This window comes from Trachurus japonicus, chromosome 9 (genome assembly GCF_045865225.1).
Source record: "Trachurus japonicus isolate A0001 chromosome 9, Traja_1.0".
NCBI lineage: Eukaryota > Metazoa > Chordata > Actinopteri > Carangiformes > Carangidae > Trachurus > Trachurus japonicus.
In genome coordinates this window covers 3,134,257-3,157,636 of record NC_140915.1, presented here as the reverse complement: position 1 = coordinate 3,157,636, position 23,380 = coordinate 3,134,257, and the positions used below count along the sequence as shown (strand labels likewise).

The window sequence follows — 23,380 nt, the reverse complement described above, 5'->3', positions numbered from 1 at the left end:
CAGACATTTATTTTCATAAAGTAATAAAATATCTGGACATTTTGCCATCGTTAACATTGAGACAAAAGGCTGCAGGAATGGAAGAAGAATTCGGCAAATCATCTTATAACGCAAAAAGGCACAACAAACAGGTTTTGCACAATGGTTTGCACAGATAAGTCTTAAAATATGTGCAACACCTTCTCATCACAATCCACGCCATCTATACAGTTACGTTATCACAAACCGTTAACTATTAATAATTATAAATATATTAATAATTTGTTTTTGGGTGGGAGGGGGGGGGGGGGGGGGGGGGGGGGTCTCAGCGTCTCAGCTGGGGTCAGTAAAATGTTTTTCTAACAGGCTGACAGTGACAATCACGTGAAACTGAGGCGAACTCATTCATGGTTGTCTCTGATTACACTGATAACAGCCTACCTCCAAAGTAGACGCGCGACGTGCACGCTCATTAAAGCGGCGCGGAGCCGCGTGCAGTCGGTGCGACGGCGACGCCGTTTTTTCCCCCGTGCATGTCTGTGGAGCTGTGATGTCCGTGTAGCTGTGCACCGCGGACATGCACGGTTCCCTACGTTGCTGTGTCAGGCAGGTGTCTCCCACGGAGCTCTGCCCCGTTTCAGAGGTGAAGGAGAGACGTCGCCTCCGCGATGTAGAATGTGTTCAATTGTGAAACTAACACATTATGTCCACATTATATCCATTACACACTGAATGAAACATCCCATGTCTTTATTTGTTCAGTTTATTTTAATAGTAATAATTATGACTAACATTCAGTGAAGACCTAAAATTCAGTATCTCCAAAATTGAAATATTGCAAAGGATCTTTTTTTAAAAAGCATTTTTAATATAGAAATGTTGGCCTTCTGAAAACTATGTCTATAATCAATCAATCAATACTTGGTTGGGGGGTTGAACTACTGGAACTTGACTTTTCCATGATATTGTAATGTAATCATTTGTTAATGGTGAGCACCCCCCCCCCCCTAGCTACCGTAGTTCAGGCGTCGGTCTCCCGTCAGGTAAAAGCTGCCGTTTATTCCTCAAATGAAGCTCATGTTGAGCCTCTCCGGTACAGTTATCCATCACTGCTGTTGAATTAGCCGCTAAACTGCTGGACGCTAAAAACCGAGGGGGCGTCTGTGTGTTTACAATTCACGAAAGCAACGTTAACGTACGTGCCGCTCACACTCAGTAGAGTGAGGCAGCCTCCCTTGGCGTACATGTCTCCCAAGCTGTTTAATGATGGTAAAAAATGAAACAGAAAGTAAATATTCTGCATAGTTTCTCTTTTCTGTGCTGCGCTGATCAGAGCGGCGTCCCTACCTAGTGTATTTTACTTAGCAACGATCTGTTAAACAGGAATAACAGACTGTTAAATGCAAAATCAAGATGTAAATAAATATCAGAAATATCAATAAATTATCGGAATACGACATTCAATAGAGCCATGTAATAAAAAAAGGTTTATCCACTATTTTTGTGAGATTTGATGTCACAACCATAGATGTATTAGGTCACAGCCCATAGACTGCCTTTGGAAGTCGGTACCCAAGATGGCGCTGTGACCGGCTAAGAACGCTGTGTGACGTCACGTGATATCTATCTATAGGCTTAGACTGCTGGGGACACATCTGGTCACACAGAGCCCTCTCCTCTCCCCTCCTCTCCTCTCCTTTCCCCTCCTCTCCTCTCCTCCTCTCCTCTCCCCTCCCCTCCTCTCCTCTCCTCTCCCCTCCTCTCCTCTCCTCTCCTCTCCTCTCCTCTCCTCTCCTCTCCCCTCCTCTCCTCTCCTTTCCCCTCCTCTCCTCTCCTCCTCTCCTCTCCCCTCCCCTCCTCTCCTCTCCTTTCCCCTCCTCTCCTCTCCCCTCCCCTCCTCTCCTCTCCTCCTCTCCTCTCCTCCCCTCCTCTCCTCTCCCCTCCCCTCCTCTCCTCTCCTCTCCTCCCCTCCCCTCCTCTCCTCTCCTCTCCTCTCCTCTCCTCTCCTCTCCTCCTCTCCTCTCCTCTCCTCTCCTCTCCCCTCCTCCCTCGCGAAAAACTGTGCAGAATTTTTGCATTAAAATCAATGGGACGGGCGGGAAAAAAAGAGCGAAAAAGACCAGTCATTGGAGTTTAACAAACGTCTACTGCTCAGGCATACTTTCACCTAGAGACTCCATTTAAACTTTAAACAGTAGACACAAGTCTTGTGTATTGGCGTATTACTCCACGTTTTGATAGGTCATATAGTTTTTGATCAATCCCTGATCAATGACCATGATCATTTTTGGAGAAATTATGAGATTATAATGGGTGTGTATTGCACGGAATGTTCGTGTCAGAGTGCGTGACATCATCGGTTAGAGTGGGAGAGATGCCAGAAAAACTCCAGATTTTTTCTCTTTCCAAACTCCAAACGGCCACAATTTACACTCTACACACATAATTTCCGCCACGTTTGTAGACGAGCTCATCCTCGATCTCTTAATCTGCTCAAAATATCAGAGTGACTTACAGAATTTAAACTCTGAGCCTCTAAGTGCGGCCACGTCTGTCTCTGCTCCTCATTGAGTCCAATACAAATATTTTCTGAGAGAAGCAGAACGGCCTGATGTTTTAAAACTGCCAGCGTCGCCAAAATATTTACTGTAGAAACACCAAATAGTATCAAAATTTTCAGTAAGTCCTTAGAGCAACGTTGATCTGTGTTTTGTTCTGATAGGAGTTACCGTTTTCTCACCCTAAGCCTAAATGTGAGACCGGTGCAGAGGCAGAAAATGGCTCTTTTTCTCCACGTTTCTGTCTGTCTCAGCCTGCGGGGGCCCCTATCGCCGTGGTAACCTCTTTGATCCTCAGGCCAGAGCTCGTTAACTTCATAAACAATCCACCTGGCGCTCGTTTAAATGTTTATAAACAGAGACACAGCTAAATCAGACTGACACAGGATGCAGCTACTAACTAACTATGTGTCAAGTCAGTCACACACACACACACACACACACACACAGACTCTAGAGCCAGCTTCATGTGATTACAGTCACACACACACACACACACAGTTAACCTAATGTGGTTACAGCTCCTCCATATCAGTGCTTATAGAAAGATGATCATGTGTCTGTCTGATCAGCTCTGTCTTGACCTTAAGATCGTGGGTTTGATTCCCATGTTGACAGAGATGGCACAACAATTTTCTAGTTTTATGATATTGTATTTGTTATTTATATGGGAATTAAATATATTGCCATGGCTTATCATTTTAATTTACTACTTCATTTCTACCTAGGCCTATCTTCAATTCTGTGAGATGTTTCCTCTCATCACAGAAAGCTGAGCAGTTCATGCTCATTTTCTAATCCATTCATAGTCAAAGCAGTAATGGGGGATGCTTGGAGGGGGTAATGTTCTGGAGCAGGTGTGAATGTTCAGAGTGTAGGGTGTGGTGGTAAGTTGGGGGCGCATGCATACCTACCTTTTAGGATGCTAATCACAGTAATAGGTTAGCCAGACAGTGTTGTGTGACTGGTGAAATGTATGAATGTGTAAACACTTTATATTTTACTAAATTCCCCTACCACCCCAACTTTTCCTGCAGGTAATCTACAAGCTAATAAGCATGTGTAGGATTTATACATAGGTAAACATTTGTTTCACATTTATTTTTTCCATTTCAGAAGGACAGATCCTTGATACAGTGTGCTGGACGTGAGTGTTATCATCCAAAATGGATAATGTGATGTGGACATGATGTTAGATGACACTGATGCAAGTGATGCAGAGTCAAGTGACAATACCTGTGGACAAGTGGACAAGTTAACCAACCAAGGCAAGGCAAGGCAAGGCATCTTTATTTATATAGCGCATTTCATACCAAGGCAACTCAATGTGCTTTACATAAAGACAAAACATTAAAAAAAAGAAGCATAAGACAGAATAAAAACAAACAAAACACTGAAAACAGAGTTAAAAGCAAGAGCAAATAAAAGTAAAATAAAAATAAAATAGATAAAGTTTTAAGTTCTCAGCTATAAGCACATGAAAAGAGAAATGTTTTTAACCTGGATTTAAAAGTGCTGACAGTTGGGGCTGATCTCAGGTCTGCTGGTAGTTTGTTCCAGTTGTTGCAGCATAACAGCTAAATGCTGCTTCACCATGTCTGGTCTGAACTCTGAGCTCCACTATCTGACCTGAGTCAGTAGATCTCAGAGCTCGACTGGGTTTAGACTCTACTAACATGTCATTCATGTATTCTGGACCTAAACCATTCAGTGATTTGTAAAAAACAACAAGCTGGACAAAGACACAACATTCTTTATACAACTGGTAGTACTTATGGCCAAATTTCATATCCACAAAAAAGAATGGACAGAATCAAAACCCAGCCTGGATCATTTCACACAAGAAATTCTCCAATATGCAACTACAATAAAAGACATTAAAAATAAAAAAGCTATGAAAACGAACTGTATTTTTGAAAGATTTAACATAGCCCCTCTTTAAGAACTTTTTACTAGGTAAATGGATTCTTCCAAATCTGAAAATGTTTATTTGTATTTATTTATTTATTTAATTTTTATTTGTAATGTCATTATTTGTATTGTTTTGTCATTTTTGTTTCCTTTTACATTATCCCCCTGTCTGCTTTGTCCACCTCTATCTCGCTGTATAATGCATAATGCTATGTTATGTGTTTAGATAATTATGTTATGCTTACAATAAAGCACAAAAAAAAAAAAAAATTCAGTGATTTGTAGACCAGTAGCAGGCACTTATTGCCCAGTCAATGTGGACATTGAGTCCTGACCGAAAAAACACACCATGCTCGCGAGAATACAAAGGAAAACAGATGGCCCTCTCCTCAGCTCCAGACTCACTCGTCTTCCAGTGACGACGCTCTGGCCAATCAGGGGAAGGCAGTCGGCTGACGTCACGTTTAGGGCTGGGGCGTTACCAAAGAAGTAGCAGGTAGCAGGTGGGAGGGGCTGGAGGAGGAGAAGAGGATAAAACCGAGTAGAGCCGTGCTGTACCGTACTGAGCCAGTGGAAAGGCACCATGAGGAGGTCCCGTCTGACCAGGACCAGGATGAAGGAGGAGAACCTGGACCGGGAAATTAGCGACCTGGATCAGAACACGACCGGAATTAAGGAGGAGAACCAGCACCAGGACTACAACATAGTAAAGGAGGAGAACCAGGACCAGACTGGGACTACGGGGGAGGAGCAGCACGCGGTCCACCAGGACAAGGAGCCCTCCGGTCCGTCCGGTCCACGTCCACAGGTCTGTGTTTCTGTTTTCAGTGGGAGCGAGTCAAGAGATGAAGCTAACAGCTGTTAGCTGCTAACTCTACTTTTTGTGGTTCACTAAAATGTCTAAAACCTAACCTGCCTACTTTAGTTCCTGCTGTTACATCACTTTATTACATTTTATACAACAGTTAGTTCCGACCGGTCCCAGCCGAGCAATTTGATTGGACAAGAGACGTAGCACTGCGACTTTTTACGGACGTTATCACTCCGCTGTTCAGCTGGACAGGAGCTAAGTCAGAGCCAGGCTCCCCATACAGGAGCTGCCCCATCTCTCTGCTGCTGCTACAGTTAGAAACGGACCTGAACATTAAAACCTGGACCTGACCTGGTCCGTCTAATTGGAGATAAATCTCTACTAAACCCGGCTGGAAAAAAATCGCCGCGGGGGCAACTACGTTTTGACGGCGATGTGTTTTGATATTAGCGTTAGCTGTTGTTAGCCACGTAGCTCAGCTACTTAGCTTCAACTGTGTTTATATCGATTACATAGCAGATAAACAGATGTAATACGGTATCGATAACGTCTCTGTGTCTTCACGCTGGTCCTGTTGCTGCGGTGCTAATCAGACACGGGCTCAGAACCAGAACCAGCACTGGAAGCAGCTCGGTGGAAAAGCTTGTAGCTAGTAGCTAGCTAGTTGTATGTAATGTTTATGTGTTGCCTGGCAACAGCCTCGTCTCCCTTCCAGTTGCAGAACTATTTCTGTTGGCGGAGCCAAATAAATGAATAAACAAACAAATCATAATCTCTTGTAGTTTGTTACTGTTCTAAAATGCGCTCGTAGCACTGTTGTATAAAAGCAATATCACACTGGAGGTCGTGCTGTTGTACCGTATATCAGCACGGTGGGATTATCTGCGGCTAATTAAATTTCCCCGCAGGTTTTTTAGAGGGTTACCGCCGGCCGGCTTTTTGGGAGATAAATGCTGGTCTCATTGATGAAGTCTAACAATTGTGGCCGCCGCATTGTTTGAACGAAATGTGAAGCTGTATTAGACAGAAGAAAGGGGCTGCCTTGGTGGTCTGTAGCCTACGTACATAAATTACCACATTAATCAATCAATTACATTTAATTACATTTTCCAACTGTAAACTTGCAGCAACTGCTGAATGTAACTGCAACAGTCCACTGTGAAAATGAAAAATATAATTGCGTAGCCTCTAACACTGGCCAATCATTCGCCATTCTCATCCTCCATCCCCCTCCCTCATGCCCATCTCATCATTATCAAGCGGGCGGGATATTCAGTGTTTGGGGTGAGACCAAGCTCGGTGTGTGTGTGTCTGTGTGTCTCAGACGTTTGATTGATGGATGACGGATCCAATATCACTGGCCATAGTGGAATCAAATTCATTTTTCTTTTCTGTGCACCTTGAATGAAGGAAAACAATTGTCCATCCATCATCCATCATTGATTCATTCTCTCTCTCCCTGTCTGTTGCCATAGAAACAGGACCACACCAAGGTGAAACCACACAGCTGTAATGGGTGTGGGAACGCGTTCAGGACCTCAGTTCATCTGAACGCTCACCGCCGGCAGCGCCAATGTGGACAGACGGCGTACAGGTGCGAGCAGTGCGGCACATCGTGCACCGACTTGTCAGGACTGAAAATTCACCAGCGGATCCACACCGGAGAGAAGCCGTACAGCTGTGAGCAGTGTGGCGCCGCCTTCACAAGGGCGAACACCCTGAAAATCCACCAGCGGATCCACACCGGAGAGAAGCCATACAGCTGTGAGCAGTGTGGCGCCGCCTTCACAAGGGCGAACACCCTGAAAATTCACCAGCGGATCCACACCGGAGAGAAGCCGTACAGCTGCGAACAGTGTGGGAAGGGGTTCGCTACCTCCAGACAGTTAATGATCCATCGGCGCATCCACACCGGAGAGAAGCCATACAGCTGCGAGCAGTGTGGGAAGGGGTTCGCTAGCTCCTCAAATTTAATGACCCACCGGCGCATCCACACTGGAGAGAAACCATACAGCTGTGAGCAGTGTGGGAAGGGGTTCACTCAACCCGGAGCGTTAACGATCCATCGGCGCATCCACACCGGCGAAAAGCTCTACAGCTGCGAGCAGTGTGGGAAGGCGTTCACTCAATCCGGAGTGTTAACGATCCATCGGCGTGTCCACACCGGAGAGAAGCCGTACAGCTGCGAGCAGTGTGGGAAGGCGTTCGCTACCTCCAAAGAGTTAACGATCCATCAGCGCGTCCACACCGGAGAGAAGCCGTTCAGCTGCGAGCAGTGTGGGAAGGGGTTTGTTACCTCCGGACATTTAGCAGTCCACCAGCGCATCCACACCAGAGAGAGGCCGTACAGCTGTGAGCAGTGTGGGAAGGCGTTCGCTACCTCCAAAGAGTTAACGATCCATCAGCGCTACCACACCGGAGAGAAGCCGTACAGCTGCGAGCAGTGTGGGAAGGGCTTTGTTGTCTCCGGACATTTAACGGCCCATCGGCGTGTCCACACTGGAGAGAAGCCGTTCAGCTGCGAGCAGTGTGGGAAGGGGTTCAAGAGCTCCGGGCAGTTAACGATCCATCGGCGCATCCACACTGGAGAGAAGCCGTACAGCTGCGAACAGTGCGGAAAGGCCTACGCTAGCCGCTCAAATTTAACGGTCCACCGGCGCATCCACACCGGAGAGAAGCCGTACAGCTGTGAGCAGTGTGGGAAGGGGTTCACTCAATCCGGAGCGTTAACAATCCATCGGCGCGTCCACACCAGAGAGAAGCCGTAAGTGTGTGGGAAGGCGTTCGCTGACTCCAGTAGGTTAGCAGCCCACCAGCGCATCCACACCGGAGAGAGGCCGTACGTGTGTGGGCAGTGTGGGAAGGCGTTCACTACCTTAGGAAAATTAACGGCCCACCAACGTGTCCACACCAGAGAAAAACCATATGTGTGTGGGCAGTGTGGAAAGGCCTTCAGCCAGTCCAACAACCTGGAGAAACACCAGCAGCTCCACAGCAGCTAGGGGACGGGACGGTCCTACACCTGAGCAACTAACGATTATTTTCATCCTCGATTAGCCTGTTGATATGTAAATGATTAATTGATTTGTTGTTTGGTCAATAAAATGTTTTTAAAAAATGTTGAAAAATGTCAGTGTTTCCCAAACCACCAGATGACGTCCCCAAACCTAACCCTAACCTAACCCGCAGGTTTTAAGAGGTTTACCGCCGGCTGGTTAAATTCTTTATAGGAGATAAATGTTGGTCTCATTGATGAAATCTAACAATTGTAGCAGTCACATTAGTTTGTTTGAATGAAAAGTGAAGCTTCATGTGTGTATTGGACAGCAGAGCAGCGCTGCCTGGGGCTCTGTACAGAAATCACCACATTCACATCAATAAATTATGTTTCACAATGAGCTGATCAGTCTGCATTACATTTTCTTTTCTTTTATTAAGTTCTATAACATGGCAGCATTTTTAATTTGTCATGATTACGCAACCGTTAACTGCTGCGTTTGCTGTGCGACGTACCGGAATGTGCAAACCTAACTATGCAGTCGCTTACGTTCCCAAACGTAAACTATGCAGTGACGTAGCACTGATGACATTTCTCTGACCCTGTCTGTTGACAGGTCAGGTGTTTTTGTTTTTCTGTTCTTTTGGTTTTTTATTTTTTGTTTGGACCTTCCTGTGAAGTGACACAATGGCGAGCCACCCACTTGATGTAGAGTGTAGGGGGGGGGCGACCCCCATTCCAAAAATTCCTTCCTTCCTTCCTTCCTAATGTGTTTTATTTTGAAAATTGACCGGATTCTCTCGTGGTTTGACTTCCTGCCCGGCTTGACACGATCGCGCCGCGGGGACAGCCCCCCCCCCCCCCCCAAAGTTTCACCCAGGTGCGAGTCTGATGCAGCCGCGGTGCTCCTGCTGAAAAATACATGTCCTTGCTCTGTGCTTTGGTTGGGTTTAGGCAATGTAGACAGGAGTTGGTTTAGTTTAGTAAAAAGATCAGGTGTAGCGGCCAAGAAAGTCTCTGCTAATATGCAGCTCCTCCGGGTGTCAAACACTGATCTCCCGCGCTAGAGGCGGATGCTCTCACCACTGTGCTACGAAAGCATTCACTGCAATGTGTACACCCAGTGTGTTAAACCTTTAAATGGCAGACTTTTTTCAGGTTCAGAAAGGCACCCCTTTTCCATAAATAATTAAGGGCCGGCATTCCGACATATTAAAGTAAACGTTCGGCATGGCGGCCCTTCGCAATGGCACCCTGGAACCAGAGTGAAGTGAACCCCAGATACCCCGTGGTCACTGGACAGGTCCTGCTACACTCTCTGGTGTGGTAGGCTCAGCATCTGAAACACCCTCACACTCAGCCCTTTCACACAATTCCCCTTACACTTAATTTCCGCAGGCTACATTTTCTCCATCCCTGGAACACTGGACTGCATACGCATTGCTGTTGTGGAGGATAATCTTCTAGTGATAGTTTATTTTTTTCCTTTGGTTTATTAGGGCCACGGGCCATCGCACCGGGCACTGATCCCTACAGCTATGAAATAACACTACATTAAGAAAAAACTTTAACCCGCGGAGTGGCCCTTTTTTTCAAAATGGCCTGTGTGGTTTTTGGTCATTTTCTCCAAAACCACCGGCCCGATTTCAACCATACCTTCTGCGTTGGACTCCCCTCGGACCCCCTGATGATATATCCGAGTTTGGAGAAATTTTAATTTTTGGTCAAAAAAAAAAAAAGGAACCCGCGGAGTGGCCTCCTTTTTCAAAATGGCCTGTGTGGTTTTTGGTCATTTTCTCCAAAACCACCGGCCCGATCTCAACCAAATCCTCCGGTTGGACTCCCCTCGGACCCCCAGATGATATATCCGAGTTTGGAGAAATTTTAATTTTTGGTCAAAAAAAAAAAGTAACCCGCGGAGTGGCCTCCTTTTTCAAAATGGCCTGTGTGGTTTTTGGTCATTTTCTCCAAAACCACCGGTCCGATTTCAACCAAATCCTCCGGTTGGACTCCCCTCGGACCCCCAGATGATATATCCGAGTTTGGAGAAATTTTAATTTTTGGTCAGAAAAAAAAAAAGTTTGGTAAAAAAAAAAAAAAGTAACCCACGGAGTGGCCTATTTTTTTCAAAATGGCCTGTGTGGTTTTTGGTCATTTTCTCCAAAACCACCTGCCCGATTTCAACCAAACCTTCTGCGTTGGACTCCCCTCGGACCCCAGATGATATATCCGAGGTTGGAGAAATTTTAATTTTTGGTCAAAAAAAAAAAATGTTTGGTCAAAAAAAAAAAAGTAACTCGCGGAGTGGCCTCCTTTTTCAAAATGGCCTGTGTGGTTTTGGTCATTTTATCCAAAACCACCGGCCCGATTTCAACCAAACCTTCTGCGTTGGACTCCCCTCGGACCCCCAGATGATATATCCGAGGTTGGAGAAATTTTAATTTTTGGTCAAAAAAAAAAATGTTTGGTCAAAAAAAAAAAAGTAACTCGCGGAGTGGCCTCCTTTTTCAAAATGGCCTGTGTGGTTTTTGGTCATTTTATCCAAAACCACCGGCCCGATTTCAACCAAACCTTCTGCGTTGGACTCCCCTCGGACCCCCAGATGATATATCCGAGGTTGGAGAAATTTTAATTTTTGGTCAAAAAAAAAAAATGTTTGGTCAAAAAAAAAAAGTAACTCGCGGAGTGGCCTCCTTTTTCAAAATGGCCTGTGTGGTTTTTGGTCATTTTATCCAAAACCACCGGCCCGATTTCAACCAAACCTTCTGCGTTGGACTCCCCTCGGACCCCCAGATGATATATCCAAGTTTGGAGAAATTTTAATTTTTGGTCAAAAAAAAAAATGTTTGGTCAAAAAAAAAAAAGTAACCCGCGGAGTGGCCTCCTTTTTCAAAATGGCCTGTGTGGTTCTTGGTCATTTTCTCCAAAACCACCAGCCCGATTTCAACCAAACCTTCTGCGTTGGACTCCCTCGGACCCCCAGATGATATATCCGAGTTTGGAGAAATTTAAATTTTTGGTCAAAAAAAAAAAGTAACCCGCGGAGTGGCCTCCTTTTTCAAAATGGCCTGTGTGGTTTTTGGTCATTTTCTCCAAAACCACCGGCCTGATTTCAACCAAACCTTCTGCGTTGGACTCCCCTCGGACCCCCAGATGATATATCCGAGTTTGGAGAAATTTTAATTTTTGGTCAAAAAAAAAAAGTAACCCGCGGAGTGGCCTCCTTTTTCAAAATGGCCTGTGTGGTTTTTGGTCATTTTCTCCAAAACCACCGGCCCGATTTCAACCAAACCTTCTGCGTTGGACTCCCCTCGGACCCCCTGATGATATATCCGAGTTTGGAGAAATTTTAATTTTTGGTCAAAAAAAAAAAAAGTAACCCGCGGAGTGGCCTCCTTTTTCAAAATGGCCTGTGTGGTTTTTGGTCATTTTCTCCAAAACCACCAGCCCGATTTCAACCAAACCTTCTGCGTTGGACTCCCCTCGGACCCCCAGATGATATATCCGAGTTTGGAGAAATTTAAATTTTTGGTCAAAAAAAAAAAGTAACCCGCGGAGTGGCCTCCTTTTTCAAAATGGCCTGTGTGGTTTTTGGTCATTTTCTCCAAAACCACCGGCCTGATTTCAACCAAACCTTCTGCGTTGGACTCCCCTCGGACCCCCAGATGATATATCCAAGTTTGGAGAAATTTTAATTTTTGGTCAAAAAAAAAAAAGTAACCCGCGGAGTGGCCTCCTTTTTCAAAATGGCCTGTGTGGTTTTTGGTCATTTTCTCCAAAACCACCGGCCTGATTTCAACCAAACATTCTGCGTTGGACTTCCCTCGGACCCCCAGATGATATATCCGAGTTTGGAGAAATTTTAATTTTTGGTCAAAAAAAAAAAAAGTTTGGTCAAAAAAAAAAAGTAACCGCGGAGTGGCCTCCTTTTTCAAAATGGCCTGTGTGGTTTTTGGTCATTTTCTCCAAAACCACCGGCCCGATTTCAACCAAACCTTCTGCGTTGGACTCCCCTCGGGCAGCTGATGATATATCCGAGTTTGGAGAAATTTTAATTTTTGGTCAAAAAAAAAAAAAGTAACCCGCGGAGTGGCCTCCTTTTTCAAAGTGGCCTGTGTGGTTTTTGGTCATTTTCTCCAAAACCACCGGCCCGATTTCAACCAAACCTTCTGCGTTGGACTAGAGAGAACACATCTTAGCCCATTTTAGCTTCTCTCCACTGGCTTCCTGTAGGATTTAGAAAAGACTTCAAAATCTTTCTGCTGACTTATAAGGCTCTTAATGATAAAGCTCCATCCTATCTGAAAGAACTAATCATTCCTTACTGTCCTACCAGAGCACTCCGCTCCCAGAACGCAGGTCTGTTAGTGACTCCCAGTATCTCTAAAAACCGACTGGGAGGTAGAGCATTCAGTTACCGGTCTTCTATACTGTGGAACCAGCTCTCTCCATGGGTCAAAGAGGCAGACACTCTAACTACATTTAAGTCTAGACTTAAGACCTTCCTTTATGACAGGGCTTTTAGTTAGGGCTGGTTCAGGTAGCTCTGAACCATTTTATAGCTACACTGCTATTGATAGCTTTCATGTGACGTCACGGCCCGTATGGAACGCCCCCCTGGCGGTCAAAACAATCCACTTCCCCGCTGTCCGCGGCTTAGGACAAGGCAGAAAAACACACACTGCTCCCCGCTGCTTCAAAAATACCGGTGTTATGGCCCAACTGTTGTCTGATTTAACTGGTTACCGTACCGAACAACAGCTGTGCTGCACTTTCCGTCCGCAGATTTGTCACAAATTCACAAATCAAGCCACAGTTCACATGTTACTGCAGCCAATATGCGTCTGTGAGTGAGCTTATTCCTCCATACGGACAGTCAGCGCCACACTACTCTCACTCTGCACAACACTGCACTGCACACTATGACAAAGCCTGTCATGTTAAAGTTACGAACTAATGGAAAAAACTCTGAAAATACGCTAAACAATACCGGTCATCGTCCTCGCCACGCCACGGTCGGTCCCGACCCCCGTTACCGTGTCGCTGCCGCCGCCGGTCCTGCTGCTATCGGACCGCCGTCATCGTTGCCGTCGGTAGCGGTGCGTAGCAAAGCTCCGGGGGGTAAAGGGGGGGGAAGCTGGTCACCGTGCAGCCCAGCTAAGGGCTCTGGTTTGTGGGTGAGAGGAGCAGGGAGCCTGGGCTCAGTGGGCTGGAGCTCAGACTGTGGAGCTCAGCGGAGCTGCGGTACCAGGACGGTGTTCCCACACAGGAAAGTTATAGGTACATTTCTACCACTTCAATGAGTTCAGAAACATTATTTTAAGATCAAAAAACTACAAAATGGGGCTTTTAATCAGAAACCAGTTGAGCCATAACACCGGAGGTATTGGTTGCAAGCGGTGGAGGATGATGGATTCTCCACCAGGTAAACGTAAACATCGCCCAACTCGAGCTTCGGCAGGGAACTGGTCATCTTAAACAGCTCGTATACAGCAGCTGGTGTTGAATATGGGTCACAAGTGCCCAAAACTTCAAAGTTGTTTTTATATCTTTCTTTCTCGGCTGCTGGCAGATGATTTAAGTCATTACTCGGTTGTTTGTCCATAGAAAGTCCGTTGCGCTGCCATTTTGGAATGTTGCTTTTGACCGCCAGGTCCCTGGGAAGTGACGTCACTGAAAGCTATCAATAGGCTTAGACTGCTGGGGACACATCTGGTCACACAGAGCCAGGGCCGCCCCTGCCTACACGCAGATCACGCACAGTGCGTAGGGCCCCGCGATCCAATAGGGGCCCCGTTTTGCACAAAGGATGCGCATATGCACAGCCGTCGTGCGCGCTACTAGATCAGCTGTCAGCGCGAGGCAGGAGAAGAGGGAGAAGAGACCCTTTTTTTTGTAATCTGACACCGCACGCGCCGTCACGCGTCGATCTGACCAATCACTGGTCAGATGCTGCAGGCACTTGTCAAGCAGCTGCAGGTGAAGACGTGATCATAGCTTCGAAAAGAACGAGTCAGGCGCAAGCAAGAGGGGAAAAAACCAAAACAAGAGGAAACTCGTGCTTCTCTCGAAGGTGGGCATTTGTTGAAGTTAGTGCTGGGCTGGGTTAATGTCCGTTAACGCTGCTAATGGTGTTAAAGCCAGCACTAGTAAAAATGTAAAACTTTGTGGCATAAGCAAGCACTAAACCTCCATGCTCAGCACAGCTGCTGCTGCAGGTAGGAGGAGAGATGCTGCTAGCCTCCATGTGGACTGTGGTCTGGAGATGAAAAGTTATTTTCCAGCGGCCCTTACCATTTATTAATGTCTTGTTAACACCTTTGTCTATATGCATTCACCTCTGTTGAAAGGCAGTGGTAAATTTATCAGTTGTTGGTCATATTTTCGGCTAAACTTTATAATCTATTTTATCTCCACACAAGGATCTGTTGGTGAATTTAATCTATGACAGGCAGCTTTGGAGGAGATATTAGAGATACATATTGATAGAAATGAGTGTATTTGATACTTTGGTTGACAGAAGGAACTGAATTTGAATGTAGCTACATTTTGAAATATCAGTCTCTTTGGTGCTGAATTAGTATGTTTTATTAGGATTGTAGTTGTAGCCTATATAATAATAATAATAATAATAATAATGATGATAATAATGACAATAATAGTAATAATAGATAGCGATAGCAATTGTTTTTTTAAATTAATATTAGTATAAGTATATAACTGCTAAACTGCCAGTATTAGTGGTTGTAGTTTGCATTAGTAATTGATTATAGGAGGGCCCGACAAAATTTTTTCGCTTAGGGCCCCATTTTGGTCAGGGGACGGCCCTGCACAGAGCCCTCTCCTCTCCCTCCTCTCCCTCTCTCCCCTCCCTCCCATCCTCCCCTCCTCTCTCCTCCCTCCTCTCCTCTCCCCTCCTCTCTTCCTCTCCTCCTCCCCATCCTCTCCTCTCTCCCTCCTCTCCTCTCCTCTCCTCTCTTCCTCTCCTCTCCCCCCTCCTCTCCTCCTCCCTCTCCTCTCCTCTCCTCCCCTCCTCTCCTCTCCTCTCCCCTCCTCTCCTCTTCCTCTCCTCTCCTCTCCTCTTCCTCTTCCTCTCCTCTCCTCTCCTCTCCTCTCCTCTCCTCTCCTCTCCCCTTCTCCCTCGCGAAAAACTGCACAAATTTTTGCATTAAAATCAATGGGACGGGCGGGAAAAAAAGAGCGAAAAAGACCAATCATTGGAGTTTAACAAACGTCTACTGCTCAGGCATACTTTCACCTAGAGACTCCATTTAAACTTTAAACAGTAGACACAAGTCTTGTGTATTGGCGTATTACTCCACGTTTTGATAGGTCATATCGTTTTTGATCAATCCATGATCAATGACCATGATCATTTTTGGAGAAATTATGAGATTATAATGGGTGTGTATTGCACGGAATGTTCGTGTCAGAGTGGGTGACGTCATCGGTTAGAGTGGGAGAGATGCCAGAAAAACTCCAGATTTTTTCTCTTTCCAAACTCCAAACGGCCACAATTTACACTCTACACACATAATTTCCGCCACGTTTGTAGACGAGCTCATCCTCGATCTCTTAATCTGCTCAAAATATCAGAGTGACTTACAGAATTTAAACTCTGAGCCTCTAAGTGCGGCCACGTCTGTCTCTGCTCCTCATTGAGTCCAATACAAATATTTTCTGAGAGAAGCAGAACGGCCTGATGTTTTAAAACTGCCAGCGTCGCCAAAATATTTACTGTAGAAACACCAAATCGTATCAAAATTTTCAGTAAGTCCTTAGAGCAACGTTGATCTGTGTTTTGTTCTGATAGGAGTTACCGTTTTCTCACCCTAAGCCTAAATGTGAGACCGGTGCAGAGGCAGAAAATGGCTCTTTTTCTCCACGTTTCTGTCTGTCTCAGCCGGCGGGGGCCCCTATCGCCGTGGTAACCTCTTTGATCCTCAGGCCAGAGCTCGTTAACTTCATAAACAATCCACCTGGCGCTCGTTTAAATGTTTATAAACAGAGACACAGCTAAATCAGACTGACACAGGATGCAGCTACTAACTAACTATGTGTCAAGTCAGTCACACACACACACAGACTCTAGAGCCAGCTTCATGTGATTACAGTCACACACACACACACACAGTTAACCTAATGTGGTTACAGCTCCTCCATATCAGTGCTTATAGAAAGATGATAATGTGTCTGTCTGATCAGCTCTGTCTTGACCTTATATCGTGGGTTTGATTCCCATGTTGACAGAGATGGCACAACCCGCAGTTGCTCCCGTGGCCCATTCAAAATTTCCCGAGAGGAAATTTTCTAGTTTTATGATATTGTATTTGTTATTTATATGGGAATTAAATATATTGCCATGGCTTATCATTTTAATTTACTACTTCATTTCTACCTAGGCCTATCTTCAATTCTGTGAGATGTTTCCTCTCATCACAGAAAGCTGAGCAGTTCATGCTCATTTTCTAATCCATTCATAGTCAAAGCAGTAATGGGGGATGCTTGGAGGTGGTAATGTTCTGGAGCAGGTGTGAATGTTCAGAGTGTAGGGTGTGGTGGTAAGTTGGGGGCGCATGCATACCTACCTTTTAGGATGCTAATCACAGTAATAGGTTAGCCAGACAGTGTTGTGTGACTGGTGAAATGTGTGAATGTGTAAACACTTTATATTTTACTAAATTCCCCTACCACCCCAACTTTTCCTGCAGGTAATCTACAAGCTAATAAGCATGTGTAGGATTTATACATAGGTAAACATTTGTTTCACATTTATTTTTTCCATTTCAGAAGGACAGATCCTTGATACAGTGTGCTGGACGTGAGTGTTATCATCCAAAATGGATAATGTGATGTGGACATGATGTTAGATGACACTGATGCAAGTGATGCAGAGTCAAGTGACAATACCTGTGGACAAGTGGACAAAGTTAACCAACCAAGGCAAGGCAAGGCAAGGCATCTTTATTTATATAGCGCATTTCATACCAAGGCAACTCAATGTGCTTTACATAAAGACAAAACATTTAAAAAAAGAAGCATAAGACAGAATAAAAACAAACAAAACACTGAAAACATAGTTAAAAGCAAGAGCAAATAAAAGTAAAATAAAAATAAAATAGATAAAGTTTTAAGTTCTCAGCTATAAGCACATGAAAAGAGAAATGTTTTTAACCTGGATTTAAAAGTGCTGACAGTTGGGGCTGATCTCAGGTCTGCTGGTAGTTTGTTCCAGTTGTTGCAGCATAACAGCTAAATGCTGCTTCACCATGTCTGGTCTGAACTCTGAGCTCCACTATCTGACCTGAGTCAGTAGATCTCAGAGCTCTACTGGGTTTAGACTCTACTAACATGTCATTCATGTATTCTGGACCTAAACCATTCAGTGATTTGTAAAAAAAAAACAACAAGCTGGACAAAGACACAACATTCTTTATACAACTGGTAGTACTTATGGCCAAATTTCATATCCACAAAAAAAAAATGGACAGAATCAAAACCCAGCCTGGATCATTTCACACAAGAAATTCTCCAATATGCAACTACAATAAAAGACATTAAAAATAAAAAAGCTATGAAAACGAACTGTACTTTTGAAAGATTTAACATAGCCCCTCTTTAAGAACTTTTTACTAGGTAAATGGATTCTTCCAAATCTGGCAATGTTTATTTGTATTTATTTATTTATTTAATTTTTATTTGTAATGTCATTATTTGTATTGTTATTGTCATTTTTGTTTCCTTTTACATTATCCCCCTGTCTGCTTTGTCCACCTCTATCTCTCTGTATAATGCATAATGCTATGTTATGTGTTTAGATAATTAAGTTATGCTTACAATAAAGCACAAAAAAAAAAAAAAAAAAAAAATTCAGTGATTTGTAAACCAGTAGTAGGCACTTATTGCCCAGTCAATGTGGACATTGAGTCCTGACCGAAAAAACACACCATGCTCGCGAGAATACAAAGGAAAACAGATGGCCCTCTCCTCAGCTCCAGACTCACTCGTCTTCCAGTGACGACGCTCTGGCCAATCAGGGGAAGGCAGTCGGCTGACGTCACGTTTAGGGCTGGGGCGTTACCAAAGAAGTAGCAGGTAGCAGGTGGGAGGGGCTGGAGGAGGAGAAGAGGATAAAACCGAGTAGAGCCGTGCTGTACCGTACTGAGCCAGTGGAAAGGCACCATGAGGAGGTCCCGTCTGACCAGGACCAGGATGAAGGAGGAGAACCTGGACCGGGAGATTAGCGACCTGGATCAGAACACGACCAGCATTAAGGAGGAGAACCAGCACCAGGACTACAACATAGTAAAGGAGGAGAACCAGGACCAGACTGGGACTACGGGGGAGGAGCAGCACGCGGTCCACCAGGACAAGGAGCCCTCCGGTCCGTCCGGTCCACGTCCACAGGTCTGTGTTTCTGTTTTCAGTGGGAGCGAGTCAAGAGATGAAGCTAACAGCTGTTAGCTGCTAACTCTACTTTTTGTGGTTCACTAAAAAGTCTAAAACCTAACCTGCCTACTTTAGTTCCTGCTGTAGCGCTGTTACATCACTTTATTACATTTTATACAACAGTTAGTTCCGACCGGTCCCAGCCGAGCAATTTGATTGGACAAGAGACGTAGCACTGCGACTTTTTACGGACGTTATCACTCCGCTGTTCAGCTGGACAGGAGCTAAGTCAGAGCCAGGCTCCCCATACAGGAGCTGCCCCATCTCTCTGCTGCTGCTACAGTTAGAAACGGACCTGAACATTAAAACCTGGACCTGACCTGGTCCGTCTAATTGGAGATAAATCTCTACTCAACCCGGCTGGAAAAAAATCGCCGCGGGGGCAACTACGTTTTGACGGCGATGTGTTTTGATATTAGCGTTAGCTGTTGTTAGCCACGTAGCTCAGCTTCAGCTGTGTTTATATTGATTACATAGCAGATAAACAGATGTAATACGGTATCGATAACGTCTCTGTGTCTTCACGCTGGTCCTGTTGCTCCGGTGCTGATCAGACACGGGCTCAGAACCAGAACCAGCACTGGAAGCAGCTCGGTGGAAAAGCTTGTAGCTAGTAGCAAGCTAGTTTAATGTTTATGTGTTGCCTGGCAACAGCCTTGTCTCCCTTCCAGTTGCGGAACTACTTCTGTTGGTGGAGCCAAAGAAATGATTGGATAAACAAACAAATCATAATCTCTTGTAGTTTATTACTGTTCTAAAATGCGCTCGTAGCACTGTTGTATAAAAGCAATATCACACTCGAGGTCGTGCTGTTGTACTGTATATCAGCACGGTGGGATTATCTGACCGAATCACAGCCGTGCTGATATACAGTATAGCACGACCTCTCGTGTGATATTGCTTAAATAAAATATTTTTTCATGCGAGAAAGTAACTGTTTAGACCCCAATGTGCAGTTCCAAACTGTTTAGGAGAAGGCTTCACCCGTGTGAGCAGCGGCTCGTCTGCAGAGCTGCTCAGCCGGCCAACCTCTGTCGTCATCCTGGAGGAGAAAACGATATCACTAATTAAATTTCCCCGCAGGTTTTTTAGAGGGTTACCGCCGGCTGGTTAAATTATTTTTGGGAGATAAATGCTGGTCTCATTGATGAAGTCTAACAATTGTGGCCGCTGCATTGTTTGAATGAAAGGTGAAGCTGCACCTGTGTATTAGACAGAAGAAAGGTGCTGCCTTGGTGCTCTGTAGCCTACGTACATAAATTACCACATTAATCAATTACATTTTCCAACTGTAAACTTGCAGCAACTGCTGAATGTAACTGCAACAGTCCACTGTGAAAATGAAAAATATAATTGCGTAGCCTCTAACACTGGCCAGTCATTTGCCATTCTCATCCTCCAACCCCCCTCCCTCATGCCCATCTCCTCGTCGTTTGATTGACGGATGACGGATCCAATATCACTGGCCATAGTGGAATCAAATTCATTTTTCTTCTGTGCACCTTGAATGAAGAATTTAAAAAGGAAAACAAATGTCCATCCATCATCCATCATTGATTAATTCTCTCTCTCCCTGTCTGTTGCCATAGAAACAGGACCACACCAAGGTGAAACTACACAGCTGTAATGGGTGTGGGAACGCGTTCAGGACCTCAGTTCATCTGAACGCTCACCGCCGGCGGCGCCAATGTGGACAGACGGCGTACAGGTGCGAGCAGTGCGGCACATCGTGCACCGACTTGTCAGGACTGAAAATTCACCAGCGGATCCACGCCGGAGAGAAGCCGTACAGCTGCGACTGGTGTGGCGCCGCCTTCACAAGGGCGTACGCCCTGAAAATCCACCTGCGGATCCACACCAGAGAGAAGCCGTACAGCTGCGAACAGTGTGGGAAGGGGTTCGCTAGCTCCTCAAATTTAAGGGCCCACCGGCGCATCCACACCAGAGAGAGGCCTTACGGCTGCGAACAGTGCGGAAAGGCTTTCGCTCGCTTCTCAAATTTAATGACCCACCGGCGCATCCACACTGGAGAGAAACCATACAGCTGTGAGCAGTGTGGGAAGGCGTTCACTCAATCCGGAGCGTTAACAGCCCATCGGCGCGTCCACACCGGAGAAAAGCTCTACAGCTGTGAGCAGTGTGGGAAGGCGTTCGCTACCTCCAAAGAGTTAACGATCCATCAGCGCTTCCATACCGGAGAGAAGCCGTACAGCTGCGAGCAGTGCGGAAAGGCCTTCGCTAGCTCCTCAAATTTAATGACCCACCGGCGCATCCACACTGGAGAGAAACCATACAGCTGTGAGCAGTGTGGGAAGGGGTTCAAGAGCTCCGGACAGTTAACGATCCATCGGCGCATCCACACCGGAGAGAAGCCGTACAGCTGCGAGCAGTGTGGGAAGGGGTTCGCCACCTCCGGACATTTAGCAATCCACCAGCGCGGTCACACCGGAGAGAAGCCGTACAGCTGTGAGCAGTGTGGGAAGGGGTTCACCACCTCCAGAGAGTTAACGATCCATCGGCGCGTCCACACCGGAGAGAAGCCGTACAGCTGCGAGCAGTGTGGGAAGGGGTTCGCCACCTCCAGAGAGTTAACGATCCATCGGCGCATCCACACTGGAGAGAAGCCGTACAGCTGCGAGCAGTGTGGGAAGGGGTTCAAGAGCTCCGGAGAGTTAACGATCCATCGGCGCATCCACACCGGAGAGAAGCCGTACAGCTGCGAACAGTGCGGAAAGGCCTACGCTAGCTCCGGAAATTTAACGGCCCACCGGCGCATCCACACCGGAGAGAAGCCATACAGCTGCGAACAGTGCGGGAAGGCCTACGCTAGCCGCTCAAATTTAACGGTCCACCGGCGCATCCACACCGGAGAGAAACCATACAGCTGCGAGCGGTGTGGGAAGGCGTTCACTCAATCCGGAGCGTTAATGATCCATCGGCGCATCCACACCGGCGAAAAGCTCTACAGCTGCGAGCAGTGTGGGAAGGCGTTCACTCAATCCGGAGTGTTAACGATCCATCGGCGTGTCCACACCGGAGAGAAGCCGTACAGCTGCGAGCAGTGTGGGAAGGCGTTCGCTACCTCCAAAGAGTTAACGATCCATCAGCGCGTCCACACCGGAGAGAAGCCGTTCAGCTGCGAGCAGTGTGGGAAGGGGTTTGTTACCTCCGGACATTTAGCAGTCCACCAGCGCATCCACACCGGAGAGAGGCCGTACAGCTGTGAGCAGTGTGGGAAGGCGTTCGCTACCTCCAAAGAGTTAACGATCCATCAGCGCTACCACACCGGAGAGAAGCCGTACAGCTGCGAGCAGTGTGGGAAGGGGTTTGTTGCCTCCGGACATTTAACGGCCCATCGGCGTGTCCACACTGGAGAGAAGCCGTTCAGCTGCGAGCAGTGTGGGAAGGGGTTCAAGAGCTCCGGGCAGTTAACGACCCATCGGCGCATCCACACCGGAGAGAAGCCGTACAGCTGCGAACAGTGCGGAAAGGCCTACGCTAGCCGCTCAAATTTAACGGTCCACCGGCGCATCCACACCGGAGAGAAGCCGTACAGCTGTGAGCAGTGTGGGAAGGCGTTCACTCAATCCGGAGCGTTAACGATCCATCGGCGCGTCCACACCAGAGAGAAGCCGTAAGTGTGTGGGAAGGCGTTCGCTGACTCCAGTAGGTTAGCAGCCCACCAGCGCATCCACACCGGAGAGAGGCCGTACGTGTGTGGGCAGTGTGGGAAGGCCTTCAGCCAGTCCAACAACCTGAAGAAACACCAGCAGCTCCACAGCAGCTAGAGGACGGGATGGTCCGGTCCTACACCCGAGCAACTAACGATTATTTTCCTCATTGATTAGCCTGTTGATATGTAAATGATTCATCAATTTGTTGTTTGGTCAATAAAATGTTTTTAAAAAATGTTGAAAAATGTCAGTGTTTCCCAAACCACCAGATGACGTCCCCAAACCTAACCCTAACCCGCAGGTTTTAAGAGGTTTACCGCCGGCTGGTTAAATTCTTTATAGGAGATAAATGTTGGTCTCATTGATGAAATCTAACAATTGTAGCAGTCACATTAGTTTGTTTGAATGAAAGGTGAAGCTTCATGTGTGTATTGGACAGCAGAGCAGCGCTGCCTGGGGCTCTGTACAGAAATCACCACATTCACATCAATAAATTATGTTTCACAATGAGCTGATCAGTCTGCATTACATTTTCTTTTCTTTTATTAAGTTCTATAACATGGCAGCATTTTTAATTTGTCATGATTACGCAACCGTTAACTGCTGCGTTGGTGTGCGACGTACCGGAATGTGCAAACCTAACTATGCAGTCGCTTACGTTCCCAAACGTAAACTATGCAGTGACGTAGCACTGATGACATTTCTCTGACCCTGTCTGTTGACAGGTCAGGTGTTTTTGTTTTTCTGTTCTTTTGGTTTTTTATTTTTTGTTTGGACCTTCCTGTGAAGTGACACAATGGCGAGCCACCCACTTGATGTAGAGTGTAGGGGGGGGCGACCCCCATTCCGAAAATTCCTTCCTTCCTTCCTTCCTAATGTGTTTTATTTTGAAAATTGACCGGATTCTCTCGTGGTTTGACTTCCTGCCCGGCTTGACACGATCGCGCCGCGGGGACAGCCCCCCCCTCCCCCTCCAAAGTTTCACCCAGGTGCGAGTCTG

General features: G+C 46.2%; 1 protein-coding gene across 1 annotated transcript in view; it reads left to right on the top strand.

The window, feature by feature from the left end:
- The window catches only part of LOC146980629 (uncharacterized), a 36,681-nt gene extending 14,187 nt beyond the window's left edge, over positions 1-22,494 (top strand). Inside the window, 4 exon segments of the mRNA XM_085787981.1 lie at positions 6,968-7,984; positions 8,060-8,242; positions 18,463-18,664; positions 20,296-22,494. Of these exon segments, the coding sequence (XP_085644107.1) occupies positions 6,968-7,984; positions 8,060-8,242; positions 18,463-18,664; positions 20,296-22,494 (3,601 nt within the window).
- Positions 22,495-23,380: the final 886 nt, after the last annotated feature.